Below are 25,872 nucleotides of genomic sequence, written 5' to 3'. Positions count from 1 at the left end.
GCAGAAAATGGCATCCTTGGAAATATGTGATTGGGAGAATTCTCTTTTCTACAGTGAGCTGTGGAAATCAAATTTGGCTTTGATTACAATCAGAGGTCAAGTGTCGGCCCTATCAGCATTCTTCCAAAGACCTTTAGCCTCCCAGTCACTGATCCAAACCTTTATGCAAGGGGCCACTCGCTTGCTTCCCCCCCATTAGGTCACCTATGTGTCCTTGGGACTTGAACTTGGTGCTGTCTGTGTTACAGAAACAACCATTTGAACCTATTAAGGAAATCCATTAGAATTGCTGTCACACAAGCTAGCCATCCTGTTGGCTATCACCTCTGCTAGAAGGGTGTCAGAGTTGGTGGCCCTTTGATGCAGGGAACTGTACTTGATCCTTCACCATGGCACCATGAGTCGTGTTATGACCCGTTCCATCCTTTTTGCCAAAAGTGGTGTTGTCCTTTCATTTAAATCAGGACATTGTTTTGCCTTTCTTTCTCTCAGCCTCGTTCAGCGGAAGAGAGACAACTACATTCTAGGTTTATTTTTTATTTGTCTAAATCTGCGGAGATCCATGGATCAGACCTTCTTTTTTTTTTTTTTTTTTTTTTTACCAAAAGGACCCAAGAAGGGTCAGGCAGCTTCCATTGCCAATTGAGCCCGTCAATTGGTCATTCAGGCCTATGGTCTGAAACATAAAGCTCCTCCCTTTAGGGTGAGAGCTTATTCTACCAGGGGTGTAGGAACCTCCTGGGCTTTTCGCCATCGGGTATCTGTGGCTCAGATTTGTAAGGCTGCTACCTGGTCTTCAGTGCAAATGTTATCAAGTGGATGTTCGAGCAGCCGGGGATTCGTATAAGTTCTGATGGCTATTGTTTGGCAGGGTGCCTCCCTCCCCTCAAGGCTTTTGCTCTGGGACTTCCCAGCAGATAATGAATATTAGCCTGACTCTGTGTCCCATGATGTATGAAAAAGAAGATAGGATTTTTACATCATACTTGCCTGTAAAATCCCTTTCTTTGGGTACATCAAAGAAACGTTTCTTTGATGTACTCAAAGAAAACGATTTTACAGGTAAGTTTGATGTAAAAATCCTATTTTTTCTTTACTGTAGATATTATATTATGATTTACAAAGTGCATTTCTTTACCATACATCCCAGGAAACAAGGTTTCCTTCATCTCCATTATGATAATGTTATGCTGCCAGGTGATGAGACACTGACAAAAAAAGACAGGCAAGGCTACAGTTTTTTACTAAATAGGCCCAGCACCTAGGTGTAAACTAAACAAATATAATAAACTTGATTATAAAGTGTCAGCTGCAGTAATAATGTACGCAACCAGCAATACAAATATATCATGAAAGAAGTCACAGCGCTACAATGTTGGTGCTAAATCAATACACAAACCAGTATGTGTTGCTGATAACAATGAAACAAATTTAAACCATGTCCTAAAGATTAGCCCATAGCTGCAAATTAAACAAAATTGACAATTCCCACAGTGATCCTTCTAATAAAGTGCTGTGCTCTTTAAACAATTTCTGGTGCTCTAATTCCACTCATACTCACGGTGCACCACGTAGATGTAAACTCACCGCGAGGTTTGACCACCTACAGTACCTGACCGCGAGATTGTGTTTCCAGCGCGATACCATCGCGCTGGTTCTTGGCGACAGGGTACTGTGCATGTCGCGCTGGCTCACTCATCGGGAAAGGAAAACTTTGTTTTCCTTCCGCGATGAGTGACAGGCAGTGCTGACAGCTGTCTGGTATGAATCCTGAGGGGGAACGCCGCGCCAAATTTTAAATGAAAAAAACGGCGTGGGTTCCCCCCCCCCAGGAGCATATCAGGCCCTTAGGTCTGGTATGGATTGTAAGGGGAACCCCCTACGCCGAAAAATCGGCGTGGGGGTTCCCTCCAAAATCCATATCAGACCCTTATCCGAGCACGCAGCCTGGCCGGCCAGGAAAGGGGGTGGGGACGAGCGAGCGCGCCCCCCCTCCTGAGCCGTACCAGGCCGCATGCCTTCAACATGGGGGGGTGGGTGCCTTGGGGGAGGGGGGCGCCCTGCGGGTCTCCCCCACCCCAAAGCACCTTGTCCCCATGTTGATGAGGACAAGGGCCTCTTCCCGACAACCCTGGCATTTGGTTGTCGGGGTCTGCGGGCGGGGGGCTTATCGGAATCCAGGAGCCCCCTTTAATAAGGGGGCCCCCAGATCCCGGCCCCCCACCCTGTGTGAATGAGTATGGGGTACATGGTACCCCTACCCATTCACCTAGGGAAAAGTGTCAATAAAAAAAAAAACACAGTACACAGGTTTTAAGAGTAATTTATTAGGCAGAAGACCCCGGAGCTGCCTAATAAATTACTCTTAAAACCTGTGTACTGTGTTTTTTTTGTTTTTTTTTTTTTTTTTATTGACACTTTTCCCTAGGTGAATGGGTAGGGGTACCATGTACCCCATACTCATTCACATAGGGTGGGGGGCTGGGATCTGGGGCCCCCTTATTAAAGGGGGCTCCCGGATTCCGATAAGCCCCCTGCCCGCAGACCCTGACAAGCAACGGCCAGGGTTGTCGGGAAGAGGCCCTTGTCCTCATCAACATGGGGACAAGGTGCTTTGGGGTGGGGGGGCCCCGCAGGGCGCCCCCCTCCCCCAAGGTACCCACCCCTCCATGTTGAGGGCATGCGGCCTGGTACGGCTTAGGAGGGGGGGCGCTCACTCGTCCCCACCCCCTTTCCTGGCCGGCCGGGCTGCGTGCTCGGATAAGGATCTGGTAAGGATTTTGGGGGGACCCCCACGCCGATTTTTCGGCGTAGGGGGTTCCCCTTACAATCAATACCAGACCTAAGGGCCTGGTATGCTCCTGGGGGGGGGGGGGAACCCACGCCGTTTTTTTTTCATTTAAAATTTGGTGCGGCGTTCCCCCTCAGGATTCATACCAGACAGCTGTCAGCACTGCCTGTCACTCATCGCAGAAGGAAAATAAAGTTTTCCTTTCCCGATGAGTGAGCCATCTCAGCGCTGGCTCCTGCGACGGAGCTCGCAGGTGTCAAATCTCGCCGAGAAATGTGGCGAGATTGACACAATATCGAAGTCACCTACTGTATCTCTAGTGTGGTCTAATGCACTTTGTGGGGTAATCCCCTGGATAGTCACTGGTATTTGCAGGGCATCCTGCTCTCTAGTTCTCAGGCAATTGGCTTTGGTAGAGAAATAACAGAGAGAAGGTTCATAGCGTAAAAGTTATAAACTATTTAAAATTAGAGGGTGAAATTACACTCATATTCGAAGGTACCTGATTCTACCTGGCACCCGGTGTGTTCAAACATATGTGTGTGATGGGTCCCCGGCCGGTGATTCACTGTATATCCGACGGTGCAGCTCAGCTTGGTGCCCTTTAATTATGTCAGCAGAAGTTGCGTCCCGATGATGCAAATAAGCCTCAAGCCATGGAGTTACTTCAGGGAGTTTCTGCTTCCATCATTTCTATCCTACTGAAGGTTGTGAAGGCCACTTCAAGCAGATGTACCACAAGACTTGATAATTATCTTTTGCTTTGTATGAGGCATGGGGATTTCATTCTAGCAAGTATGGTGTGGGTCACATTCTGTTTTTTTTTTTTCTTGTCTAGCATTAATCTAAGACTGGCCTTGAGTCAGATCAGGTCAAGGCATATTTCGGCCTTGGTAGTAGTTTTTCAGAGACCTGTTTCTTTACTACTCATGGTGTGTCCCTTGTGCAAGGTGTCCACGTATCGTTCCACCAGTTCAGGCTCTGTGAGACAAGAACTTTATGAATTGCATAAATCTCTGTTTGATCGCCTTTGGGATTTTCCATTTAGTCCTCCTGCCATATTGACTAGCAGAGTTTCGGAATTTGATTTTCTTCTTGTAAGGAACCAATCCTGACGTTCTACAATGACTAGATGGTTTTACGGCCTCAGCCATCTTTTTAACTGTTATTATTTTTTTATGCTCCATATCAACCAGGACATTGTTTCTGTTTTCTTTGTCCTATGCATCAGATGCCAGGGAAAAGACTCTTCACAGTAGATGTGGTTTGGGGTATCAGTTGTCACCTGATGTTTGTTAATTGATTTTATCAGTCTGTTTCCCCCTTTGTGCTTCCTAAAGGCTTAAGAAGCGGGTCACACAGCTTATATCTACCATTTCTCGATGGTCTTCGATGCATACTTTTATGAGATTTTACCACCTGAATGTGCCAGCCACTGAAGACACCACTTTTGAACTGCGAGTTTGGCAGGCTGCTCTGTTATCATGTTATGTTGCCCTCCCCTCATCAGTGTTTTGGGACATCCCTATCATAATGAAGATACCCTGTGTGCTGGGATAACCAAAGACACAGGGATTACATCTCTGCCATTGTGGTTATGGCTTGCTACAAAATAATGAATGCTAGCTTAACAGGTTATGCCGTGAAAGGGACTTCCTGTCTTTTTTTTTTTTTTTGCCAATCACTGTGTCCAATCACTTTAAGTTGGCAACATAACCTTACCATAATAGAGATACCTTGTGTTCTGTTACATACTCCAAGAAAATCAAATTTTTGATATAGATATAAAGCAGTTTATATAAGATCCTAAGAGCCTCTTTTAACAGAGTTACTCATCCTTCTATGTCTTTGTTTTAAATACATAAGCTACATATATACAAAAATGTTTGTTCTTCTATAGAGATATACTGTATCTAGGGTTGGAAGCCACAGTATTGTGAACAGCTCTGATGCATACATAAACCATTTAATGGAAAGCCATACGCCTCTTGGATAAACTAAAACCTTGTTTCTTTCTATGATCATAAAAGGACACTAATACATCTTATCACAGCTTCGTCTTTTAATGCAGTTCGTGTAACTATGCATAGTAGATACTGTTTTTACAGAATATATGAAAAATATTAAAGCTAAAAAAAGACCAGGAATAATTTGTGGAAAGGTTGTCTTGGGGATAAAAATGATTCTGATTTAATTTATTAAGTAATGTATTTAAGGTACATGTTGAAAAATGTTGCATGCTGTATCTAAAAGTTAGATTAAGCCTTTACTATATTACTATTGGGTGAGGAGTTATTGACATAAAGTTAATAGAAGACCATGCATTAGAAAGCATATGTTTGGATTTTGCTGATAAAAGTCAATATAGAAGTTTTTCGGTTATGGGGATACATTTGTGAACCATCTGGATTTCTGACTCTTAGATGTAATCTGATGTTTATCTTGGATATTCTAAAAAAAAAAAAAAAAGACGGCTTTTTCATTTACCATATGTTTAGGCTCATTAATAAAAGTGTGTGAACCAAATATTTATCACGGACACTGGGCACAGGATACTCCACAGTAGGAAGGAACAGTGCCTGCACATTCAGCAATGGTTTTGGCCCCTAAAAAAGCCTAGGCGCAGGGTCTAAGGCATCTGGTATTGGCAAGAGCACCCCGCAGTGATTGACTTTACTGCTGACCGCTCCCAGGTTGTGGCCCTCTTATTCTCCCAAACGGGCACCAATTGAGCAAAAAATATAACACAGAAGTGTGAGAATTCAAGAGCACTGGGATGCTGGTATCGCAGGACGTGGGTGAATGAGTCTCTTGCAGCGTTGGAGTGGTACAATGGTTACGTAGGAGTCTTACAGCACTGTGGTGTTGAGAAAAGCAGGAAAACTAAAATGAGTGCCTCAGAAAATACAGAGAATAGCAACACTGAAAGTACACAGAGCAAACAGGTGCAGGGATGCACTCTCTTGGACTGCACATGTACCGGAACTCTGCAAGCTTTCTTGGATTATACAGGGCACGTTGGTGTTGGAATCCTGGACACTCTCTCTCGGAGTGCACAGAAGTCACAGGTGCTGGAATGCTGAAAGCCACAGAAGAACATGAGGATTCACAGGAACATGAAGCAAACTCTGTGGACATGGGAAGCTTGGCATGTAGTGTACCAACATGTTAGGACACCAAGCTGTACATGTGTTGGCCTTTTATGACAGTGACTAGCAGCAGGTTGCCAACCTCTAATTGTCTGCATGCTGCCTGCCACTTACAGTTGTCTCATTACAAAACCTACATTCCTAATCACAAAAAATTCTTCAGTGCATGCGTTTTCAGTGGAAATGACATGATCACACTGACTTAGCCATCTTAAAATTCCCCTGTTAGACTTATCTGTTTTGGATCATTGCTGTGTTTCAGTTCAGATAGACCGGTGCTCTTCATTTTATTGCTTAATTTTCTGATGCAATGTGAAATTTTAGTCCCTCGTTGATTTCAAGCCATCTAGAACCTTGGACTTCAACCCCCCACACACCACGCTTATCAGTTTGGATTGGTGTTTGGTACGGTTTTTTTCTTTAAATTGAATTCTGTGTACCAAAACATTCAGTGTGTTTTTGTTTGTCCTAAGCATGTTCAGTTGTGCTAGTGAACATCCAGGCGGTCTGCTTTTTTTTTTTTTTTTTTTTTTTTTTTTCTTGAAGGACAGTGATTTTTCTTTGTGTAAATATTCACATGACCAAACTTCAAAGATTATTAAAAACAAGTCATTAGGGAAAATTCCAGATACTCCAGGCATATGCGCAGTGAAATTTAAGTGTTTTTAAATCGGTCTGTTATTCTTTTCTATTATGTTTTGTGGTTATTTCGTGTTTAAGATTTTTTTTTTCTTCCTCCAACGTCAGCTGTTAATAAGATATTTTGTTGGTATTTTAATTTGTGACATCTGTCACTTCTCTAAAGTTTTAAGCTGAAGCTTAAATTAAAGTAAATGGCACATTGCTTGTATAAAGTTTTCCAAGCAGCCGGCGCTATGTGTAAAGAGGCAGTTGGAACAAAGGAATGTTAACATTTAATCTCTATCCACAGGTATAAAAAGGTGTAAGACACTTTATAAATCTCGTTAAGACTTAACTAACACTCAGTTAAAACTGTCATTCTTTACTTAACACCACTACTTTTATGTATTGTCTGTGTTCCTTTATCTTTTCTTCCAGGGTGTTATAATTATCTACTGTATATAAGGCAAAGCATTTTGTCTTGCAGAAGTTTTTATTTTAATTTAGGTTTTGCTTCAGCAAATGGTGCAGGATACAAATGGAGGGAACATGGCTTTTCTGTGGTGGTCTTGTTACCAGTAAACATTTTACAGTTCGGTATGGGGTTCCTTCATATCTGTCTGCCCCCTGACTTTATATAGCAAAACCAGTATTGATGTATAATAATTTGTGGTTACCAATCAGAGTTCAGATTTTGGCTCAGCAGTATTACTATAACAGTTGTTCACTTTTTCTAATTTCATAGTGTCTCCATGCATTCAGTTGCCATTTACATATGTAGGAATGTCAATCTTGATTCTTGCATGAAGCCACTTCACTTCTTAGTAGGTCTAAATGTGGTGAAAAATAGATCCCATGATGCAGTTGGAGCTTACTTTATTCTGCTGTATGTAAGCTGTTAATAACTATGATGTAGTGGAGGAGCTGGATAAGTTTGGCTATACTTCACCTATGGATCACAGGAGTGCATTTTGTTATGCACTCCTGTGACCCATTTTCAGTGGGTATAAAGTCCTCTATTGGCTGTGGTCACTCAGCCGGTCCAGGCTCTGGAAAGATGCCAACTTTACAGTCAGAATCTACCCAGATGCCTGGACCAGGATCAGGCTCGGCCTCTCGCGGAACCGCTGAGTGCTTGAGCAAGCCACTCCTACCCCTGCACAGCCCGGCACTCTAGTGAGCACTATAGGGGCAGAGAGCCAGTTACTGATGGTCACTGGCTCACTGCAGACCAAGAACTGAGGACTCTACAGCCTTTGATCACTCAGTTCTCAGGCTTACAGCCGGCGGGGAGGGGGCAACAGATGCAGCATGGGTCAACACCTAGGTGAGTATTTCCAAACTTCGCTTTTAAAAGTGCTGACTAATATAATGAATAAAATTTGCCAATTCTAGGTATTATAACAGGTTTATCTTGGAGATGGTTGTTTTAACCACTTCAGCCTCGGAAGATTTGGCTGCTCAGTGACCAGGCCATTTTTTGCGATACGGCACTGCGTCGCTTTAACTGACAATTGTGCGGCCGTGCAACAACGTACCCAAACAAAATTGATGTCCTTTTTTCCCCACAAATAGAGCTTTCTTTTGGTGGTATTTGATCAGCTCTGCGTTTTTATAAACAAAAAAACTATTTTGTAAAAAACACAATATTTTGTATTCTTACTATAATAAATATCCCTAATTATTTTTTTAAAAAGTAAATTTTTTCCTTAGTTTAGGCTGATATGTATTCTATATATAGATTGGTTAGCGCAAAAGTTATAGCGTCTGCAAAATAGGGGAAAGATTTATGGCATTTTTACTTTTTATTTTTTTACTAGTAATGGAGGTGATCGGCCTTTTTTTTTTTTCCGGGACTGCAACATTATGGCGGACAGATCGTTGTTCATACTTGGTATGAGCAACAGATCGTTCTCACCCCTGACAGCACAGAGATCTGTTTACATTGACAGATCTTTGTTCTGTCTGTGTGGAGCGATCGTGGGTGCCTGGTGGTCATCGCGCCCGCCAGGCACGCGCATCGGATCCTAGTGGTCAAAAGGCGAACCGACATACAGCTGTGTCGGTTCGCCCGGTGAGTCAACCTGCCGCAGTATAACTACGGCGGCTGGTCGGGAAGGGATTAAAGGCAACGCATGGGCAAAGCTTTTTTGGCTGTACTTTTCCTATGGATCACAGGCTGAGCCAGCCCCTCCCACCTCCACCCCTTCAGCGATCCGCTGAGAGGCTGAGCCAACCCCTCCCACCTCCACCCCTTCAGCGATCCGCTGAGAGGCTGAGCCAACCCCTCCATAAAGGGAGAGGGGAGAGCGGCTGACTGACCGTCATAGCTCTCTGCTCAGAGCAGAGGGGGAGAACTGAGCAATCAGCAGTGTTTGGTTGCTCAGCTATCACTGCAGGGCTGGCAGAGGACAGAAGCAGTATCAGATCGATGTTACTCTGATCCACAGGCCTCTGTCAAAATACACGTTACTTCCATGAATGGGGGGAACACATGACTCTCTTCCTCCTGCTTCCCCGCAATTTAGTGATTCATTCTCAAACTCTGCCACATGGCATTGGGAGGGTGCCCATAGCGTTGTGCAAGTTTGGCTTTCTAAGCAAGTCTAAATGTATACAGGACTTCAGATGACAGGGAAGACCAGTATAAGGTGCTTATGGTTCTTTCAGTAAATCTGAGCTGTTACTTTGCCTTGTATGGGCAGAGTTCCAGTTCACACAAAGGCTTCACTGATTATTCTAGTCGTCACCACTGAAATATGGCTGCGCCCAGTGGAAGCATTTGTTGGATAAATGCCTACCGTGGAAGTATTTGACTTCCCGTTGTCTGTGTGTGGGGGGAGCGGTTGCCTGTTTTTCTGGTCGGAACTGCTTTTTTCAGGAGGTATTGCAAAAAAGTGTATCGGAATGTCATTTTTTATTATTAGGCCACTTTCACACTGAGGCGCCTTACAGGCGTTTTAGCACTAAAAATTGTGCCTGCAAAAGCTCCTGTAAAGCGCCTCTTCTGTCACTCCAGTGTGAAAGCCCAAGTGCTTTCAAACTGGAGCGGTGCGCTTGCAGAACGTTAGAAAAAGTCCTGCAAGCAGCAACTTTGTTGCGGTGGAGGAGCGGTGTATACACCGCTCCTGCCCATTGAAATGAATGGGCAGCGATGTGAAGCGCCGCTACACAGGGAATATTGACCTCTTCTGGCTACTAGCGGGGGTTAAAAGCACTCTAAAATGACGGTGCTTTCCTGCTGACACCCTCACCACCCCAATGTGAAAGCAATTTTTTCCCCACATATAGAGCTTTCTTTTGGTGTTCTTTGATCACCACTGTGTTTTTTATTGTTTTGTGCTATAAACAAAAAACACAATTTTTAAAAAAAATTCTTCAGAAATTTAGACCAATATGTATTCTGCTACATGTTTTTGGTAAAAAAAAACAAAATAAGCACATATTGATTGGTTTACATGAACGTTTAGTGTCTGCAAACTGTGGTATATATTTAAAGATGTTTTTTTTTTTTTTTTTTCATTTTATACTAGTAATGGCAGGACTGATATTGCGGCGGACAATCATACACTTTTGACACTTTGCGGGAACCAGTGACACTAATACAGTGATCAGTGCTAACAATATGCATGGTCACACTACTAATGACACTGGCTGGGAATTAGTTTAAACATCTAGGGTGATCAAAGGGTTAACTTTGTGCCTAGCCAGTGTTTTTGTGTACTGTATGTGCTGTTTTTATTAGGGGAAGAGATAAATTCTAATTCCTGCTTTGCAGGAACACAGAAATCCGTCCCATCCCCCCTGTCAGAACGGCAATCTGCCTTGTCTACATAGGGAGATCGGCGGGTGCTAGAGGGTATCGAGTGCCCGACACCCACAGATCTGCTTCTGTTGTGAAGAATCGCAGCAGAAGTGGCCCGCCGGCATCATGCGCCCCTCTGCTGGAGAGCGGGTCAGATCACCTGCAAAAGTATTAGGTTAGTGTTAGAATGTTTGTGTCTAATAGATGCAGGTATTTTAGTGTTAGCATGGACTTCCACTTTAAGTCCACTGCTGCCTGCAGCTACCCGCTTACAAAAAAAGTCAGAGGACAAAAATACCAGTCATTAGATGTACTGTATATCCTTCCAGATGGCCCCAAAAATTGGATTTATTTCCACTTCTGCTCTGTGAGGCATTGATAGGCTACTCAAGACAGATGTGATCAGTCAGTGCAATTGCATTACAGAGAGGCCCCACAGAAGAATTAGTGAGCGGATGGGAAATATTTTAGCGATCTAAGTGGCGTGGCTTTTTTTTTAATTATTTTTATTTCAGCAGTTGGAGCAGTAGATATAAGGACAACAATTGGCTTGGCTTTCATTTTATTGATTCTTCTGTGCCATTACTTCACTACTGTAATTTCTCTTGCGTTCATTGACACACCGCACATTTCATTCTTGAGTTTATAGTGCCACCTACAGGAGGAGGACACTAGGCAGAAAATAAAATGGCACCTCCTATGCAATCCTAGCTGGGTGCATAGATGTGGGGTTGGGTACCCATTTTCCCCTAGTCCCTCCGTGCTTCAGCTGTGTTGTGGGGTCTAGCTGTGGAGACCATGTGCGCTGTGTGCCTGTGTAGCCCACCTTGATGCTGGGGTAGCATTGCTGCCTGTGTGCTCAAGCTTCCCCCCTTTCCCGGATAGAGACTTTTGGCACTATGCCTTCTGCGGGTGGTGCTTTGGGGGCGAAGCCTGGGGCAGCCTGCTGAGGCCACCATTTTGACTTTGGACTTCCACCCTTTTGTCCCCGATACTGCACTTTGTCACCTGGAACTGCGGGAGCTAGATGCCGTGCGGGTCGGACTGTTCGACCATGTGTGACATAATTGGTCATGCAGATCTGCTGTGGGTAGTACCCGGAATGTGGCCAGGTTGGCAGCTGCAAAACTGCTAATGTCTGCGGCTATAGGGGCAGCACAGGAGGTGGACAGGAACTTGCCCAGTCCCAGTTGCCACGCGTCTGCCGACAGGGCCCTGCGACTGCATACCCTCTTCCCCCCTATTGCTGTTGATTTACAGACCGATTTGGGGTGGGCAGATGTCGTCATTGGGCGTCACGTCCTGCCCCCAGCTGATCTGCTCATCTTCTGATGAGGGCTTTGTAAACCCCCTTTCCTTCTGTGTCCCTGTGGATTCTGCTGCTGCACATACTTAGGCACTGGTATCCCCACACATTACCCCTGTGCAGCAGACATTGTGGATTGAAGGTACTGGGGCTGCCAAGGTGGAGAATGTCCTCTTCGGTGCTCCCTAGCCGGCACGTTCTGCCAAGGCTTTTTCCTACCCTGCCTAATTCGATAGATTTGTAGCAAATAATCACTGGGTGGGCTGGGCTCATACACCCAGGCCACTGGGTAAGGACAGTTTTCCCAGATCTCACATGGAATTTGTGGACCACTGGTGCAGTGTGATGCATCCATGAATGTGACTCTCTCTTGCTTTCCAAGCTCTGTCTTCGCAGTAGTGCTTTTCCACATTCTGTGGTTTCAGTGTTGGGCTGCGGACTGGACATCTGGGTGACCCCTGGGCGACTTCCATTCCAAGGCAAGCAGCCACCAAATAGCATTTTCAAGAGCCTTATGGGTGGCGGTGTACCTGTCTTCTGTGCACTGGGAAGGGAACGAGCCGCACCTCTGGCAGGGGCCTTTCTCTTCTGCAGACATGCAGCTTTTTTGTTCCCCAGGTTCATCAAACCTGCTTGGCCCATGTACAAGCCCTAAGCAGAAACGACTCCATGGTGGCGAGTTGCTTCCTTTGGTATGCAGCCTGGGGAACCCTTATGCTTTTGACAGTGGTTCATGAACTGGTCCTGCCAGACTATGAACTAGATTTTGTGTAGATCCTCCAGACAAGTTCCTTTCCTCCTTTTTTGTGGCTCTCCCTTCCTCGTTTGTAGGCTTTTTATGGGGCAATGCAGGATCTGCCCCTTCAAGGACCGGCCAGGAACCAGAGGGGTTTTGGGGGTTTTACTGGTTTATGGTTCTGAAGGAAGTGAGAGTCTTCCTTTCCTGGACCTCAGGCCTGAATTGCTTTTATGAGGGTGCGGAATTTCATAAGGCCAGGTTTACAAATGGGCGGGCGCGGTTTCCAACCTGGGATCCGGTGTATGTCTGTTCACTAGTTCAGGTGCGATTCAGGTCCGCATCTTTGCCTGAATTCACACAGGAACTGCTCCGCGGTTGCCCCTGACATTTGTGAACCGGCTCCATTGAGACATATGTGAACCCGGCCTAATGGTTTTATCCGTTCAGTAATGGCCTCCCTTCATCAGGGAAATTTCTTGGCGTCCGTAGAATTTCAGGACGTGTACTTGCACACTCTCCTCTCTGCCAGGCGATTAGGCCTTTGCATTCCAAGTTTGTAGACTACCCATTGGTCTTGCCTCTACTCCTTGGCTAATTATCAAGATGCTGGTTCCATTGCTGGCATTCCTGAGACAATGGAGGATTGCCATGATTAGTTATCTGGCCAATCTTCTCCTTCAAGCTATGAAGTCTTTTCTGGTGATCATTATGGATGCCAGCCTGTTCGGTTGGATAGTAGTCCTGGGGCCAAGATTAGCTCAAGGCTGGAGGATGCTCAACGACCGATCCTTGTCCTGGAGCTTCGGGTGATTAGACTGTGGTTAGAACAGTAGACAGACATTCCTCGGGGTGCCCAGTTAGGTTTTGTTTGAACAATGTCTAATGGCCTATGCCAACCTTAGGGGCGGTGTGGGGAGTGCGGCAGCGGCACTGGAAGCTTTCAGAATCCATCAGTGGGCAGAGCTTCTTGTGCTTGCTGTCCTCACTGTGTATGTTCTAAGCATGGGAAACTGGCAGACAGATTAATGGAGTCGTCGGGTGCTGGATCAGGGAGAATGGTCTCCAGTGTTTCATCTGTCTACAGTGAGGTACACCAGACATGGATCGCCTAGTGTCCTGTTTCAACTGGAAAGTACTCGATTTGTGGCAAGAGTGAGGGATCATCTGACTGATGCGACGGACATAGGTGGAGCCCCTATCGTCTCATTTCTGCATCATCTTCCCTTGACTTCTCCCTGGTCTGCTGCGCAGGCTAGAGGCTGAAGGAATTCCAGTCCATCAAATGGCCCCGCATTGGTCTCGTCGACCCTGATACCCTGACTTGGTGCGGCTGGTAGCAGGAGCTCCTTGGTAGTTGCTTCTTGGGGAAGATCTTATGTCCCACGCAGATATGGTGGTGGTCTTTCCTCCCAAAGGTGGTATCCGCTCTTCATCTGAATAAGGGCATTGTCCTACCTTCACCGTGTCCATGTTCTTTGCACCCTAAGGGGATTACGCTGCACTCCTTGGACTTTGGATGTGGTCTGGGAGGTTTGTGTATGCGTGTCCACTTTGTCTTCCTTCCAGAGGTCAGATTCCCTTTTTTGTGATTATGGACGGGCCATGAATTGGCCTGGTGGCCTCCTCCACCACCATTTATCAATGAACCTGGCAGACAATGGTTCAGGTTTATGCCATTAAGGGTTTGGCTTCTCCCTTCCCGGTTACGACTCGCTCTACCAGGGCGAGTAGTGCCTCTTGGGCGTTCCGACATCAGGCATCAGATGTCTCATGTTTGCAAGATGGCTACCTGGTCGTCTGTGCATACCTTTCCCAATTTTTCACAAGGTTACTGTTTTTGCATCTTTGGATGCTTGTGTGCCTGCTGGGTTTGCAGACAGTTGTTTGAGGTTCTTTTTTTTCCCCTTATGCAAAGTTTTCTTTGGGTGGTTGTCTGTTGGCTCCTATTTTTGTTTCCCACCCCTCATTGAGACACTTTGGGACATCCCTATGGTCAAGAATGAGAAGAGACGCTGTGTCCATCAATGAACATAGGAAAAAATAGGATTTTTTGTTACCGCAAAATCCCTTTCTCTAAGTTCATCGATGGACACAGCATCCACCCCTCCTTTTGGGCTTTTTTTCTTGTACTGCTTTGTGACCAACTGGCTTGCCTATAGCAGAGAGGGGGTTTATACCAGCTAGGACTGCCCATAGGCGGTGCTGGTTTTTTTTTTTCTTTTTTTTTCTTTTTCAGCCTAGTGTGCTACTCCTGTAGGTGGCGCTATAAACCCTATGGTCAAGAATTAAGAGACATTGTGTCTGTCAATGAACTCCGAGAAAGGTATTTTACAGAGTAACAAAAAAAATGTATTTATTTATTTATTTTTTTTGCTGTTACTTATCCTGCCAATATTATATTACCCAACCTGCTAGAAAAAAAATTAAGTTTGACTTTTAACCATATTACCTGAATCAGAATGTTTTTAATTTCAGATGGCAGCACTACAAAGTCCATTTTATGGAGACAAGATGAACCTGTACTCTTTGTGTAAGAAGATAGAGCAGTGTGACTATCCCCCTTTGCCGTCTGATCATTATTCTGAGGAGGTATGATGTTTGTTTTTTATAGTGCCATTTATCAGAGACCAATTTGTGATTACATTCCAGTGGTTGAAATTAGATTTTTACCCGTGATTCATCTTCCAGTGAAATTTTGAATCATTAGACAGTATTCATTTTTGGAATTTTGTTCAGTTTTTATTTATTTATTTATTTTTTTTAAACAATACACTTTTAATGAACACCTTACAGTGAGCCTTTGAGAATAGAATTATGGGTACAAATATTGCTGACTCATTTTGTGTACAAGCTCAGGGGCTGTCATGCCACCCATGAAATATAAAATGATAGTAAAGGGATGGTGAACCCGCGCAGTGGACATAAAGACTTAATTGGTAAAGTTTGGAACTGCTGCCTCCCAACAGGCAGTCACCCTAAAATGGGGACAGCTGAGATATATTAGAAATGATAGAAGGGTTTGGCGCTGTTCCTATTTAGTTTCCTACCTCCATATAGGTTACTAGATTAAAATAAATTCTTAGGTGCACCGTGCATATATCAAATATTAAATACAAATTAACAATATGAATTCCCAAGTATACCGTGCATGTGTCAATTAAATATTCTGTTGCAATATTGTGCAATCATAGGTGATACATAGACATAACTTAACTTATAATATCTCACTTATACTTATAATCTTATAACCTTCACTTATAATATCTCTTTGCTCTAAAAGTGCAGCCACTCACCAGATCTGGTGAGTGGCTGCACTTTTAGATATTATAAGTGAAGGATTATCACCACAGCACAAGAATATGACACAAGAGACTTACTAAAGAATTTTGAAGCACGTTTGCACTTTTATCTTGTCACTGTTGCCTTTTGGATTGCACCAGCACATTTGCACTTTATTTTGTTATTGTAATTTTCCTTAGGAACAGATTTCCTACACCCCTCCCCACCTCCCTATCTCACTCCCTTCTCCCTTCCCCCCCCCCCCCCTTTCCTCCTCCCCCCCCCCCCCCCTTTCTTCCCTCCCTAGCAATATTACTATGTAAGCATTTAAGTTATGTCTATGTATCACCTATGATTGCACAATATTGCAACAGAATATTTAATTGACACATGCACGGTATACTTGGGAATTCATATTGTTAATTTGTATTTAATATTTGATATATGCACGGTGCACCTAAGAATTTATATTAATCTAGTAACCTATATGGAGGTAGGAAACTAAATAGGAACAGCGCCAAACCCTTCTATCATTTCAAATATAAAATGATGACTTTTGTTGTGGAAAATTAATTTTTCTCCACATGACACAACGTGGTAAAGCCTGTGTTAGAATGACAGCCTAGGAATATGCATCTTTAAAAACAAGTCAGCAGTGGCAATTTCCATAATGCTGTCATCAGAGCTTCACTCATAAACCCTTCAAAATATTTATAGACCTACCTTTCCCCCACCGTCTTTCAGGACAGCCACTATGAGAGACCTTGGCTTCTCCCCTCCTTAGGAGGGGAGCCACTGCTAGGAACCTAGCCTGACAGTCATGGAGGCTGTGGCTATTGCGTCCTGTAGGGCAGCCCGGGGCACCCCCCAAGGACAGCGGTAGGTCACATACCTGTCTGCAAGAAAAGTCACCACCCCATCTTCTCCGAGTGCTGGCGAAAGGTCCAGGGCCCACTATCGCATTCACAGGGATGCAGCAGGGAGACTGATCCGTTCTCCCTGAACATTGTTGCAGCCGCAGTGGAACTCTGGCGAGCCAAGTAGCGGGTGACAGCACTTCCGGCGGAAGCTTCCCTTTGATCCGTGGCTTGTGGTTCCGGGTTGCGGTGCTGATAGCGGGCCAGGTGCAGGCTGGAGAGGAGTCGGAATTGGCACAGGCACCGTGAGGCTCCACAGGCGACCACCAGTGCAGCCATTTCTGAAGCGGACACCCAGACAGTGCACAGCGATGCTAGCTCCAGCCATCCTAAGGTAAGGATACCCTGAGGAGGGGTCCTCATTATCTGGGATTATCCCCCCTCCACCGATTGTTCCTAGATGTGGGAGGAGGACCCCTGTAGGTGGTCAGAGGTGAGGGAGGCTCAGGTCCTTACCTTTTTAAAAGGCCTGCAGCATTTCCCAGGGTTGTTACCTATGTGTGGAGGGGGGAGCATTGTCCATCCATCTGGACGATGGACAGTTGACCAGAAACCTGGAACTGACAAATCCCAAACTGGACGCTGCCTTCTCCCAGGTCTCTAGACCAGGGGTCTCAAACTGGCGGCCCTCCAGCTGTTGCGAAACTACAAGTCCCATGAGGCTTTGCAAGGCTGACAGTTACAAGCATGACACCCACAGGCAGAGGCATGATGGGACTTGTAGTTTCGCAACAGCTGGAGGGCCACCAGTTTGAGACCCCTGCTCTAGACACACAGATCTGGCCTTTGAAGATATGGGAGCTCTAGCAGATACTATGGACAAAAGAAAGGGTTACAAGTGCAAGGGGGCCCCTGGGGCAGAGGGGGCGCAATTTTTCGCCCTCCTGAACAGCCCCAAAAAAGCCAATGACATTCCAACAACGGCCTTCCTCTCACAGTGGGAGGCCGTCTCCTCCAGTCAATTTATCCTGGGGATTGTAAGAAGGGGTTACCGCCTGCAATTTACAAAACCACCACCATGAAGGCTCCTCTTCACGCAACTTCCCAGGTGTGTGGAGAAGGCCGAGGCCCTATTGGGGGCAATAAAAGGAAGGTGGGGGTTTTTACACTCACGTTTTTGTAGTACAGAAACCCTCAGGAAAGTACAGACTGATCCTGAACCAGTCTGACCGTAAAGATTGATTCCATACGGAACCTCTTGTAGGATACAGAGCTTTACTACCCCAAAATTGCTACATGGCATCTATAGACCTCAGAGATGCCTACCTCCATGTCCCTATCGCAGAGGTTTTCCAGAAATTTCTCCATCTAGCGGTAAACAGAATGAGAAACGATGCATCTATAATTTCAGGCGCTTCCATTCGGTCTATCCCCATTGCCCCGGGTTTTCTCGAAGGTCATGGCAGAGGCCATGGCTTTTCTGTGGCTCAAAGGGGTCGCAATAATTGCCTATTTGGACGATATACTCCTCTTCGCAGCATCCCTAGGACAGTTGACAAGAAACCTGGAACTGACAAAGGGGGTCTGCTAACCTTAACCATCCCAGCGGTTCAGTGGGCAGGGCTACATTTTCATCCCCCTTCAAACCTTTGTCCTAAAAATATGGGACCACAGTCAGGAGTCGTTAGTAATCCTAGTGAGTATTCCACCTCAGATAAAAAGGTCCCTCTGGTGGTGGAGGAAAATGATGAACCTGTCGCAGGGTCGTCTGTGGGTCAGCCCGGTCTCCAAGGTGGTGACCACGGACGCAAGCAGGGAAGGTTGGGGCACGCACCTAGGAACCCTACTGGCACAGGGCACCTGGAGAGGCAAGGAGCTCAAAAGATCGTCCAATTGGAAGGAACTGAAAACCGTCGGGTTGGCACTCAGGTCCTTCAGGAAGGAATTACAAGGCCACCACATTAAAGTACGCTCAGACAACTCCTTGGTGGTCGCATAAAAAAAAAAAGCAAGCAAGGCGGCACGAGGAGCAGAATACTGTTAGCCCTGGCGACAGAGGATCTGAGCTGGGCCGAGACCAATGCATTGTCCCTATCATCGATTTATCTAAAAGGGGAAAAGAGTGTGGTGATGGACTTTCTCAGCAGAAAGCAGCTGAGAGTGGGTGATTGGGTCCTCAAACAGGAGGTCTTCGATCTCATATCCAGAAGATGGTGACTCCCGGAAGTGGACCTTTTTGCAACAAAGGACAACACGAAAATCCCCCGTTTTCTTTTCCTTGAAGAAGTGGGAAGACACACTAGGGGTGGATGCTCTAACTCAGAGCTGGCATTTCGCAAAATGCTATACCTTCCCAACACCAGTCTTGCTGCTGGCAGTGCTGAGAATTTCAGGCGGAGAACCTCTCTGATCCTGGTGGCACCACACTGGCCCAAAAGGTCCTGGTTCTCGGTCCTGAAACAATTGGCAGTAGAGCCCCCATGGTACCTACCAGCCCGGGAGGACCTTCTCTCCCAGGGTCCGGTCCTTTGTCCCCAGGTGCATCGATGGAACCTTGCTGCCTGGCTAGTGAGGAGGGGTTGCTAAAATCCAAGGGGTTTTCAAAGAGGCTAGTGTCTACTCTGCTCAATAGCAGAAAGTAGACGTGCCTGATATACAGAGAGGTCTGGAAACGTTTTAATGACTGGTGTGCAGGAAGCTCTTTCGGGGTACAGAGCCCCATAGCAATCCTGGAATTTGTGCGGGGCTGACAAGGGGTTAGCCATGAGCACCTTTAAAGAGCCAGGTTCCGGCACTTGGTGCATTTTTGGGAAAACCTCTGGCCTCCAATCCTTGGGTGGTAAGATTTTTCAAAGCACTGGGGAGGCAGAGGCCGGTTCAGGGCCCATCCTTCCACAGGTGTGACCTATCTTTGGTCTTACAGACCCTAACGGAGCCCCCCTTTGAACCTCTAGAGGAATGTTCACTTAAAAATCTTACCTTTTTAAGACAATATTTTTGGTTGCTGTGACAACTGCCAGGAGGGTCAGTGAAATAGAAGCTTTATCAGTCAGACCCCATTTTTGGTGTGTTGTCCTGGACCGGGTTGTTTTCAAAATGGATCCGGAATTCTTACCTAAAGTGACTTTGAAGTTTCATAGAAGCCAGGAGATAGTTTTGCCCACTTTCTGCCCTAATCCCTCAGGGGAAAGGGAATTTAAATTTCATACATTAGATGTAAGGAGATGTATCCTGCAGTACTTGTAGCTGACAAAAGCATTAAGGAAGATAGATTCCTTGTTTGTTTTGTTTTTAGGGGCAAGAAAGGGGTATAAAGCCTCCAAACACACTATTGCTAGGTGGCTTAAGTTAACCATTGGCCAGGCCTATACGTTAGCAGGAAAGGAAGTTCCTGTTGGTATAAAAGCACACTCTACTAGAACTATGGCAGCGTCTCAAGTGGAAGGGGCTGGAGCGACACCGGAGCAAATTTGCAAAGCAGCAATGTGGTCCAGTTTCGCCACCTTTTGTAAAGCATTACAGGGTGGATCTGGTGTCTGCAAATGAGTAGGCCTTTGGGCGAAAGGTTTTGCAAGCGTAGTCCCGCCCTCAGTGGTAAGTGCTCGTCTATCCTCTCATAGTGGTTGTCCTGAAAGACGGTGGGGGAAAATTTAAGTTACACTTACTGGTAACGTCTTTTTCAGTAGTCTTTCAGGACAGCACTAGTTACCCACCCAAATTTATGGGGGGGGTCTTGAAGACCTCAACACAGGCACTGTGTAATATGTGATGGCGTGTTATTAATTGGTTCTTGTGTCTCCCCAGCTGGCCGGCGGTGCTCTTGGGAAAAAAACTGAGGTCCGGCAGGGGGAAGTTGAATTTTATGGGCTTGCGCAATTTTTCTGAAGGAGGGGAGGAGCTAAGGTCTCTCATAGTGGCTGTCCTGAAAGACTACTGGAAAAGTTGTTACCGGTAAGCGTAACTTTAATTTTTATACTGTTCGGGCCTGTTTTGATAAAGCATGAGGGGAGGTGACATAAATCTGGGCCTGATTTACTACAGTTTTAAGTGTTCATTTGTGTATCCCAGATATTTGTCATGCGCAAGATATTTGAGGAAAAAGAAAATAGAGCTGTGCCTCACTGCATGTGCATTTCACTATACCTGGCTTCCAAGCTCTTGCTTTTTTCCTTGTTTGCATTACAGAATTGTTGCCTTTGCTGAATGTTTACTTATTTTAACCACAATGTTCTTTGCTTAATATATATCCAATATTAATACTTAAAGGGTTGGTTCACCTTTTCAGGAAAAAATGAAAAGGTGAACTAGCGCCCTTATACCTTCAAACTAATCTTCTGGGGCCACGGCAGAGCTGAGGGACCTTTCAGTGCAATCAATAGTGTCGACTTTGTTTGCCTTTTCTGCCCTCATCCATTCACAGAAGGTGGACTATAGCTTTCATGAATGAAACACGACCTATGAATGGAGGACAGGCGGATGAATGAAATGTCTGCAGATTAGTATGGAGTGTGTATTACATAATGCACATTTTAGGTGATTAAAATTATGTTAAGTTGATAGGAAAAAAGGCGCTGTACATTCATTCACACACTTCCCCATATTTATGTTGTGCAAGCATATACAGAGCTGTGTGAGTCGATAGAGCCCTTTACATTTGCCCAGACCTGTAGTATCACACACTCATTCATTTGTCTGCCACAAACAACTTCACATACTAGATAGAACATATTTTGGTTAGAAGCAAGTTAGTGCAATGTTCAAACTATAGTACAAAACCCACACAAACATGCAAATCCCATGCAGATAGCAGACATAGAGGGAATTTAACCTAGAGCCTTGGTACAACACTATGATGCCATTTAGCAACCTTTGTATCTTATGCTTATACCAAAGCTGCAAACTCTTTTTGCACACTTTCCCTGTTACTATGCAGTACAGACAAAGTTATGGGAGGAAAATCAATTCTAGATTAATCATCGGGTAAGTTTGAGATGTGTGGTGTCAGGTTTCCATGTTCTAGTTGTGATGAATTTCCAGCTTGTTTTCCCATATTTGTTACTTATGGTATGTATCTTTAAATTGCATATGAGACAAGCATAAAATAAAATTCCTATGCAGTGTATTAACAGTACTTATACACTTTTACTAATATATGGACCAATTGTTTTGGTTATGTTTTCTGTATGAAGACACATTCATATTACCTGATGATTGATAGTGGTCTCTCAGTAAGAAGGCCATGTGTGCAGTGCTTGCTCCATTCTTTCTATATACAGTAATACACAATAATAGTATGCGTGTCAGGGGCAGCCTTTTGTTCTGCCACTCATACTGTCTCCTCCTTCCCTTTCCCCTCTTCTCACTCTCCCCCTCTCGCTCTTCCAGTGTGCACATGAATATTTCACATATCTGCATCCTCATCGCCTATTCTCCTTGACTAATTTTCAGACTGTCCGCATTTGCATTTCACATGGTAGCTTATTAGGAAGGTACAGGGATGCTCCAGGATGGCAGTTGCCATGACGACCTGCTGGAGGATTATAATGAGGGTACCACTCAGCGGAGCGGATGTGCCGATCCTGCCTGCAGGGCTGCGATTCTGCAGCGAAGTGTGAATCCGGAGTCACAGCCCAGGGGCATGAATCAAAAAAAAACTATGCCCCACAGAGGATCTCCCAGTTAGAGAGACAGATACATTTTTGTAACATTTCCAGTTTCTACTTAAAAGCTCCAACCTGAAAAGCATTACCTTAAGTTAACTCCTTCACTACTAATGCATAAATGATTTAGCTTTTCATAGAAAAGGTAGTGGTGGCCGGAGCAGCACCAGATGACTTGCTGTCAAAAAATTACTTTTCTAAAACATAACCAAGTAAAACCTGTGTTGCATGTTCTGTTCTATAGCCTGTCAGTTTTAATTTATTATTAATACTGGAATGTTACATTTATGCACACACAAGTTTAGCCATTGATACAAATTTATATAAATGTTATAGACCAGTTTTCCATAGCAGCCAATCCTGTTATATCATGAAAAGAAACCATAATTTGCATTCTTTGTTATTCATAACAGCTCCACCATTGCTCCAGTTTTCATTAATCCGTCACCTTGTTATAACTTATAACTCGGTGTTTGATTATGACTATTATACATTTTATGTGAATATGCAGCTAACCATTTCTCTTTTGTTTCTCTTCATAAAGTTACGTATGCTGGTGAATAATTGTATAAATCCGGACCCTGAGAAGAGACCAGATGTTACCTATGTGTATGAGATTGCAAAGCGTATGCACGCCCTGACCGCCAGCAGCTAAATTACAATTCTTATCAGGACACTTCGACCCATCGTCCTCCATTTTCAAGATTTTTCAGGCCATACCATACTGTTGAAGGAGGGCAAAGTTTTAGAACTTCATAGTTGCTTAAAGGGTTTTTGGGGCATTTCCAACCCTTTTACCAACAAGTTCTAGGATGGTAGGCAGAGTTTTTTTCAAATGTTAAGCTTTGGGAATTTTTTAAATAAAGGCACCATTTTTTTTTTTTTTTTGTTTGCACTGTAGGAAGTGGCCCTCATTCTGCAGCCAGGTTAAGGCCATGTCAACAGCATTTTTACTATAGACTATAATTGAGCACCTTAAACTCTTACAATGCCTGATACTTCTCTTGTGCTCTTTAGCTATAGTTTAAAAAAGGAAATGCCTACGTTATTATCAGCCGCAAATTGTGCCGGTTAATCTAATACGTACCTCCCTAAGTTTCGCAGGACATGGTTATAAACCGTTAAAGAAAAGTACAATGTCTTTTTCATGTAAATATGGTCAGTCTTTGGCACATCACACAAAATAAGATTGGCGTGCTAATTTGGGGGTTGGTCAATACCATCTTTAACTCTAGTCCTTTTGCTACCAGGCTGCTTATTTGCTTTTTTTGATAATGAAAGAAAAACATTGTGCCTTTTTAAATATTTAAACTGTAGTGCATGGTAATGCTTTGTTTTGCCTTTTTTCTCAAATATATTTAGTTTTTATTTATAAAATAAATTACTTTTTATGATGTATTCCACAGCAACAGTAAACTATATTACAAAGTCAGGTTTCTGTGACATGAATTTTATTATGTACAAACAAAATGCTATATGTTGTGCATCTCTTACATGAGACAATCACCCTGCTGACAAGTCCTGGCCTCCGCTTCTGTGTACTGGCTACCTATTTCACTTTCTGAACTGTTAACTGCTTTTATTTTAATAAATAACTCATAGGACCAAAACCAACAATTGGCTGGAATATTTTACCAGTACATAATTTATGTATTCATTTGTTTGGCCAGTAAAATAATTTCTTTGATAAATATTGGGAGCTTTGGTACATTATAGTTCACACTCTTATTTTGCTATGCAATTGTAGCACTGGTTCTTTAATAAGGCCACATGCAGTTTATTCAGATATTTTATTTTTGATAGATTTTATGCTGGAATACCCAAGGGGGTTAAAATTGATATATGCCTTTTTTTCACACAGTGCCTTTTAAAGTTCTGTTACTGTTTTGAAACTCTTAATCAAAAGCCTATTGTCCTAGAAGTTATATATTTTTTAAAAACTATGCCCTTTTCATTGTTAGTATACATAATGGAATTTTATTAATCAGAGGTAACCAAAGAGGTGTTTATAGTCTGACTAAATCACTGAATTAACGACTAAAGACAATTTGCTGCTGACACTTGTTGAATATTTATTTTTCAACAATCTATAATATCCTTATTTTTAAAATCCATAGTTTCTATATGTACAGTCTAACCTTGCAGTACTCGGTGTTATTGAAAACCTTTCTTTTTTTTAAATAAAATTTGTCAGTGCTGCGTATTGGCTGTCCCCTGCATTCGATGACCTCCATTTGCTCATATATTGAGCAGTTTTGATCACGGTACCCTTTGACTTAAATAGTGTAGTCTCCCTTCAACCCTCATGAAAAACAAGACCGTATGGCCATATACAATTAATATTTTCTTTTCATGTTCTAATATTCGTAGGGGACACACCGTTCATCTTTGCTTTCATGTTAAATTCTGTGGAAAAATGTAAAACCAATAACTGCTGTATTTAAATATGTTCAGTCTTGGTTCTAAATTCATACTGCTTGTTCTTCATACTTTAGCATTAAACAGCCAAGACTGTGTATATTCTAAGACTTTTCCATTTTATTTTACCCAGCCCCTTGTGTTTTCTGTGTTCTTGTGAAGGAATATCTCTAACACATTTAACCATTTCACTTCTGGAGAGTCTGTAGAATTTCTGAGCCCCAGACTGGCAATGAAGTGATGGATACTAGTATGTACATACAGTAATAATGTTACTGTTCACCTTGCATATTTATTTGAACTAAATTGTTATTGCATTCAATGCTTCCTTTGTACAATGAATATCCAGCTATTATAACTGTGCATAGTACGGTCTTATTTTTGGCCTTTTCATTGAATCATACTGTAAACATTTTCTAACCTGTATCCAGTAAAATGCAGCAAGTGTTACATAGCCTGCTGTACTATTTTGCATTATATAAATAAACAATGAATTTCCTAGGTAAATGTCATTTGTGGTTGTGCAAGTTTGTGACTATAGAATGTGTATGACTGAAGCAGAAAAAGTTATTGGATACAAAATTTACTAGGACTATACTAGATATTCCAGCCTCTCAATATGGTATATGTGCAATGGTAAAGAGTAGATATGTAAACTCCAATAAAGCTACCTGCAAATGTATTTATGAATAATTAGCAGCCACTAAGAATATTCACTAATATACACTTTGGTTTCTCCAGCTAACCTTGCAAGGAAGTTTTAGAAGACTTGCCTATGGATACTGGATCCAGTATTTAGGAAACCAACATTGCTTATGCCGCATTAAAATCATATATTAAAGACCAATGCAATAAGGTTGATTTACTAAAGGAATACTGTGCACCGCAACTGCACTTAAAGTGCAGTTGCTCTTGATCTTAGGGGACGCTCTGCTGATTATTAACCACTTCAGCCCCGGAAGAATTTACCCCCTTCCTGACCAGAGCACTTTTTGCGATTCGGCACTGCGTCGCATTAACTGACAATTGCGCGGTCGTGCGACGTGGCTCCCAAACAAAATTGATGTCCTTTTTTTCCCACAAATAGAGCTCTCTTTTGGTGGTATTTGATCACCCCTGCGGTTTTAATTTTTTGCACTATAAACAAAAAATTAGCGAAATTTTGAAAAAAACGCATTATTTTTTACTTTTGCAATAATATCCTCCAAAAATAAAAAAACTATTTTTTTCCTCCATTTAAGCTGATA

The 25,872-nt window shown here is 43.7% G+C and overlaps 1 protein-coding gene across 1 annotated transcript in view; it reads left to right on the top strand.

Annotated features, from left to right (window-relative positions):
• The window catches only part of NEK7 (NIMA related kinase 7), a 242,607-nt gene extending 217,475 nt beyond the window's left edge, over positions 1–25,132 (top strand). Inside the window, exons 9-10 of the mRNA XM_073592966.1 lie at positions 14,887–15,000; positions 22,752–25,132. Coding sequence (XP_073449067.1) covers positions 14,887–15,000; positions 22,752–22,862 — 225 coding nt within the window. The 3' untranslated portion in view covers positions 22,863–25,132. The remainder of the gene's footprint in view (positions 1–14,886; positions 15,001–22,751) is intronic.
• Positions 25,133–25,872: the final 740 nt, after the last annotated feature.

This window comes from Aquarana catesbeiana, linkage group LG07, assembly GCF_042186555.1.
Source record: "Aquarana catesbeiana isolate 2022-GZ linkage group LG07, ASM4218655v1, whole genome shotgun sequence".
Classification (NCBI taxonomy): domain Eukaryota; kingdom Metazoa; phylum Chordata; class Amphibia; order Anura; family Ranidae; genus Aquarana; species Aquarana catesbeiana.
This window is presented reverse-complemented; position numbering and strand designations above follow the sequence as displayed.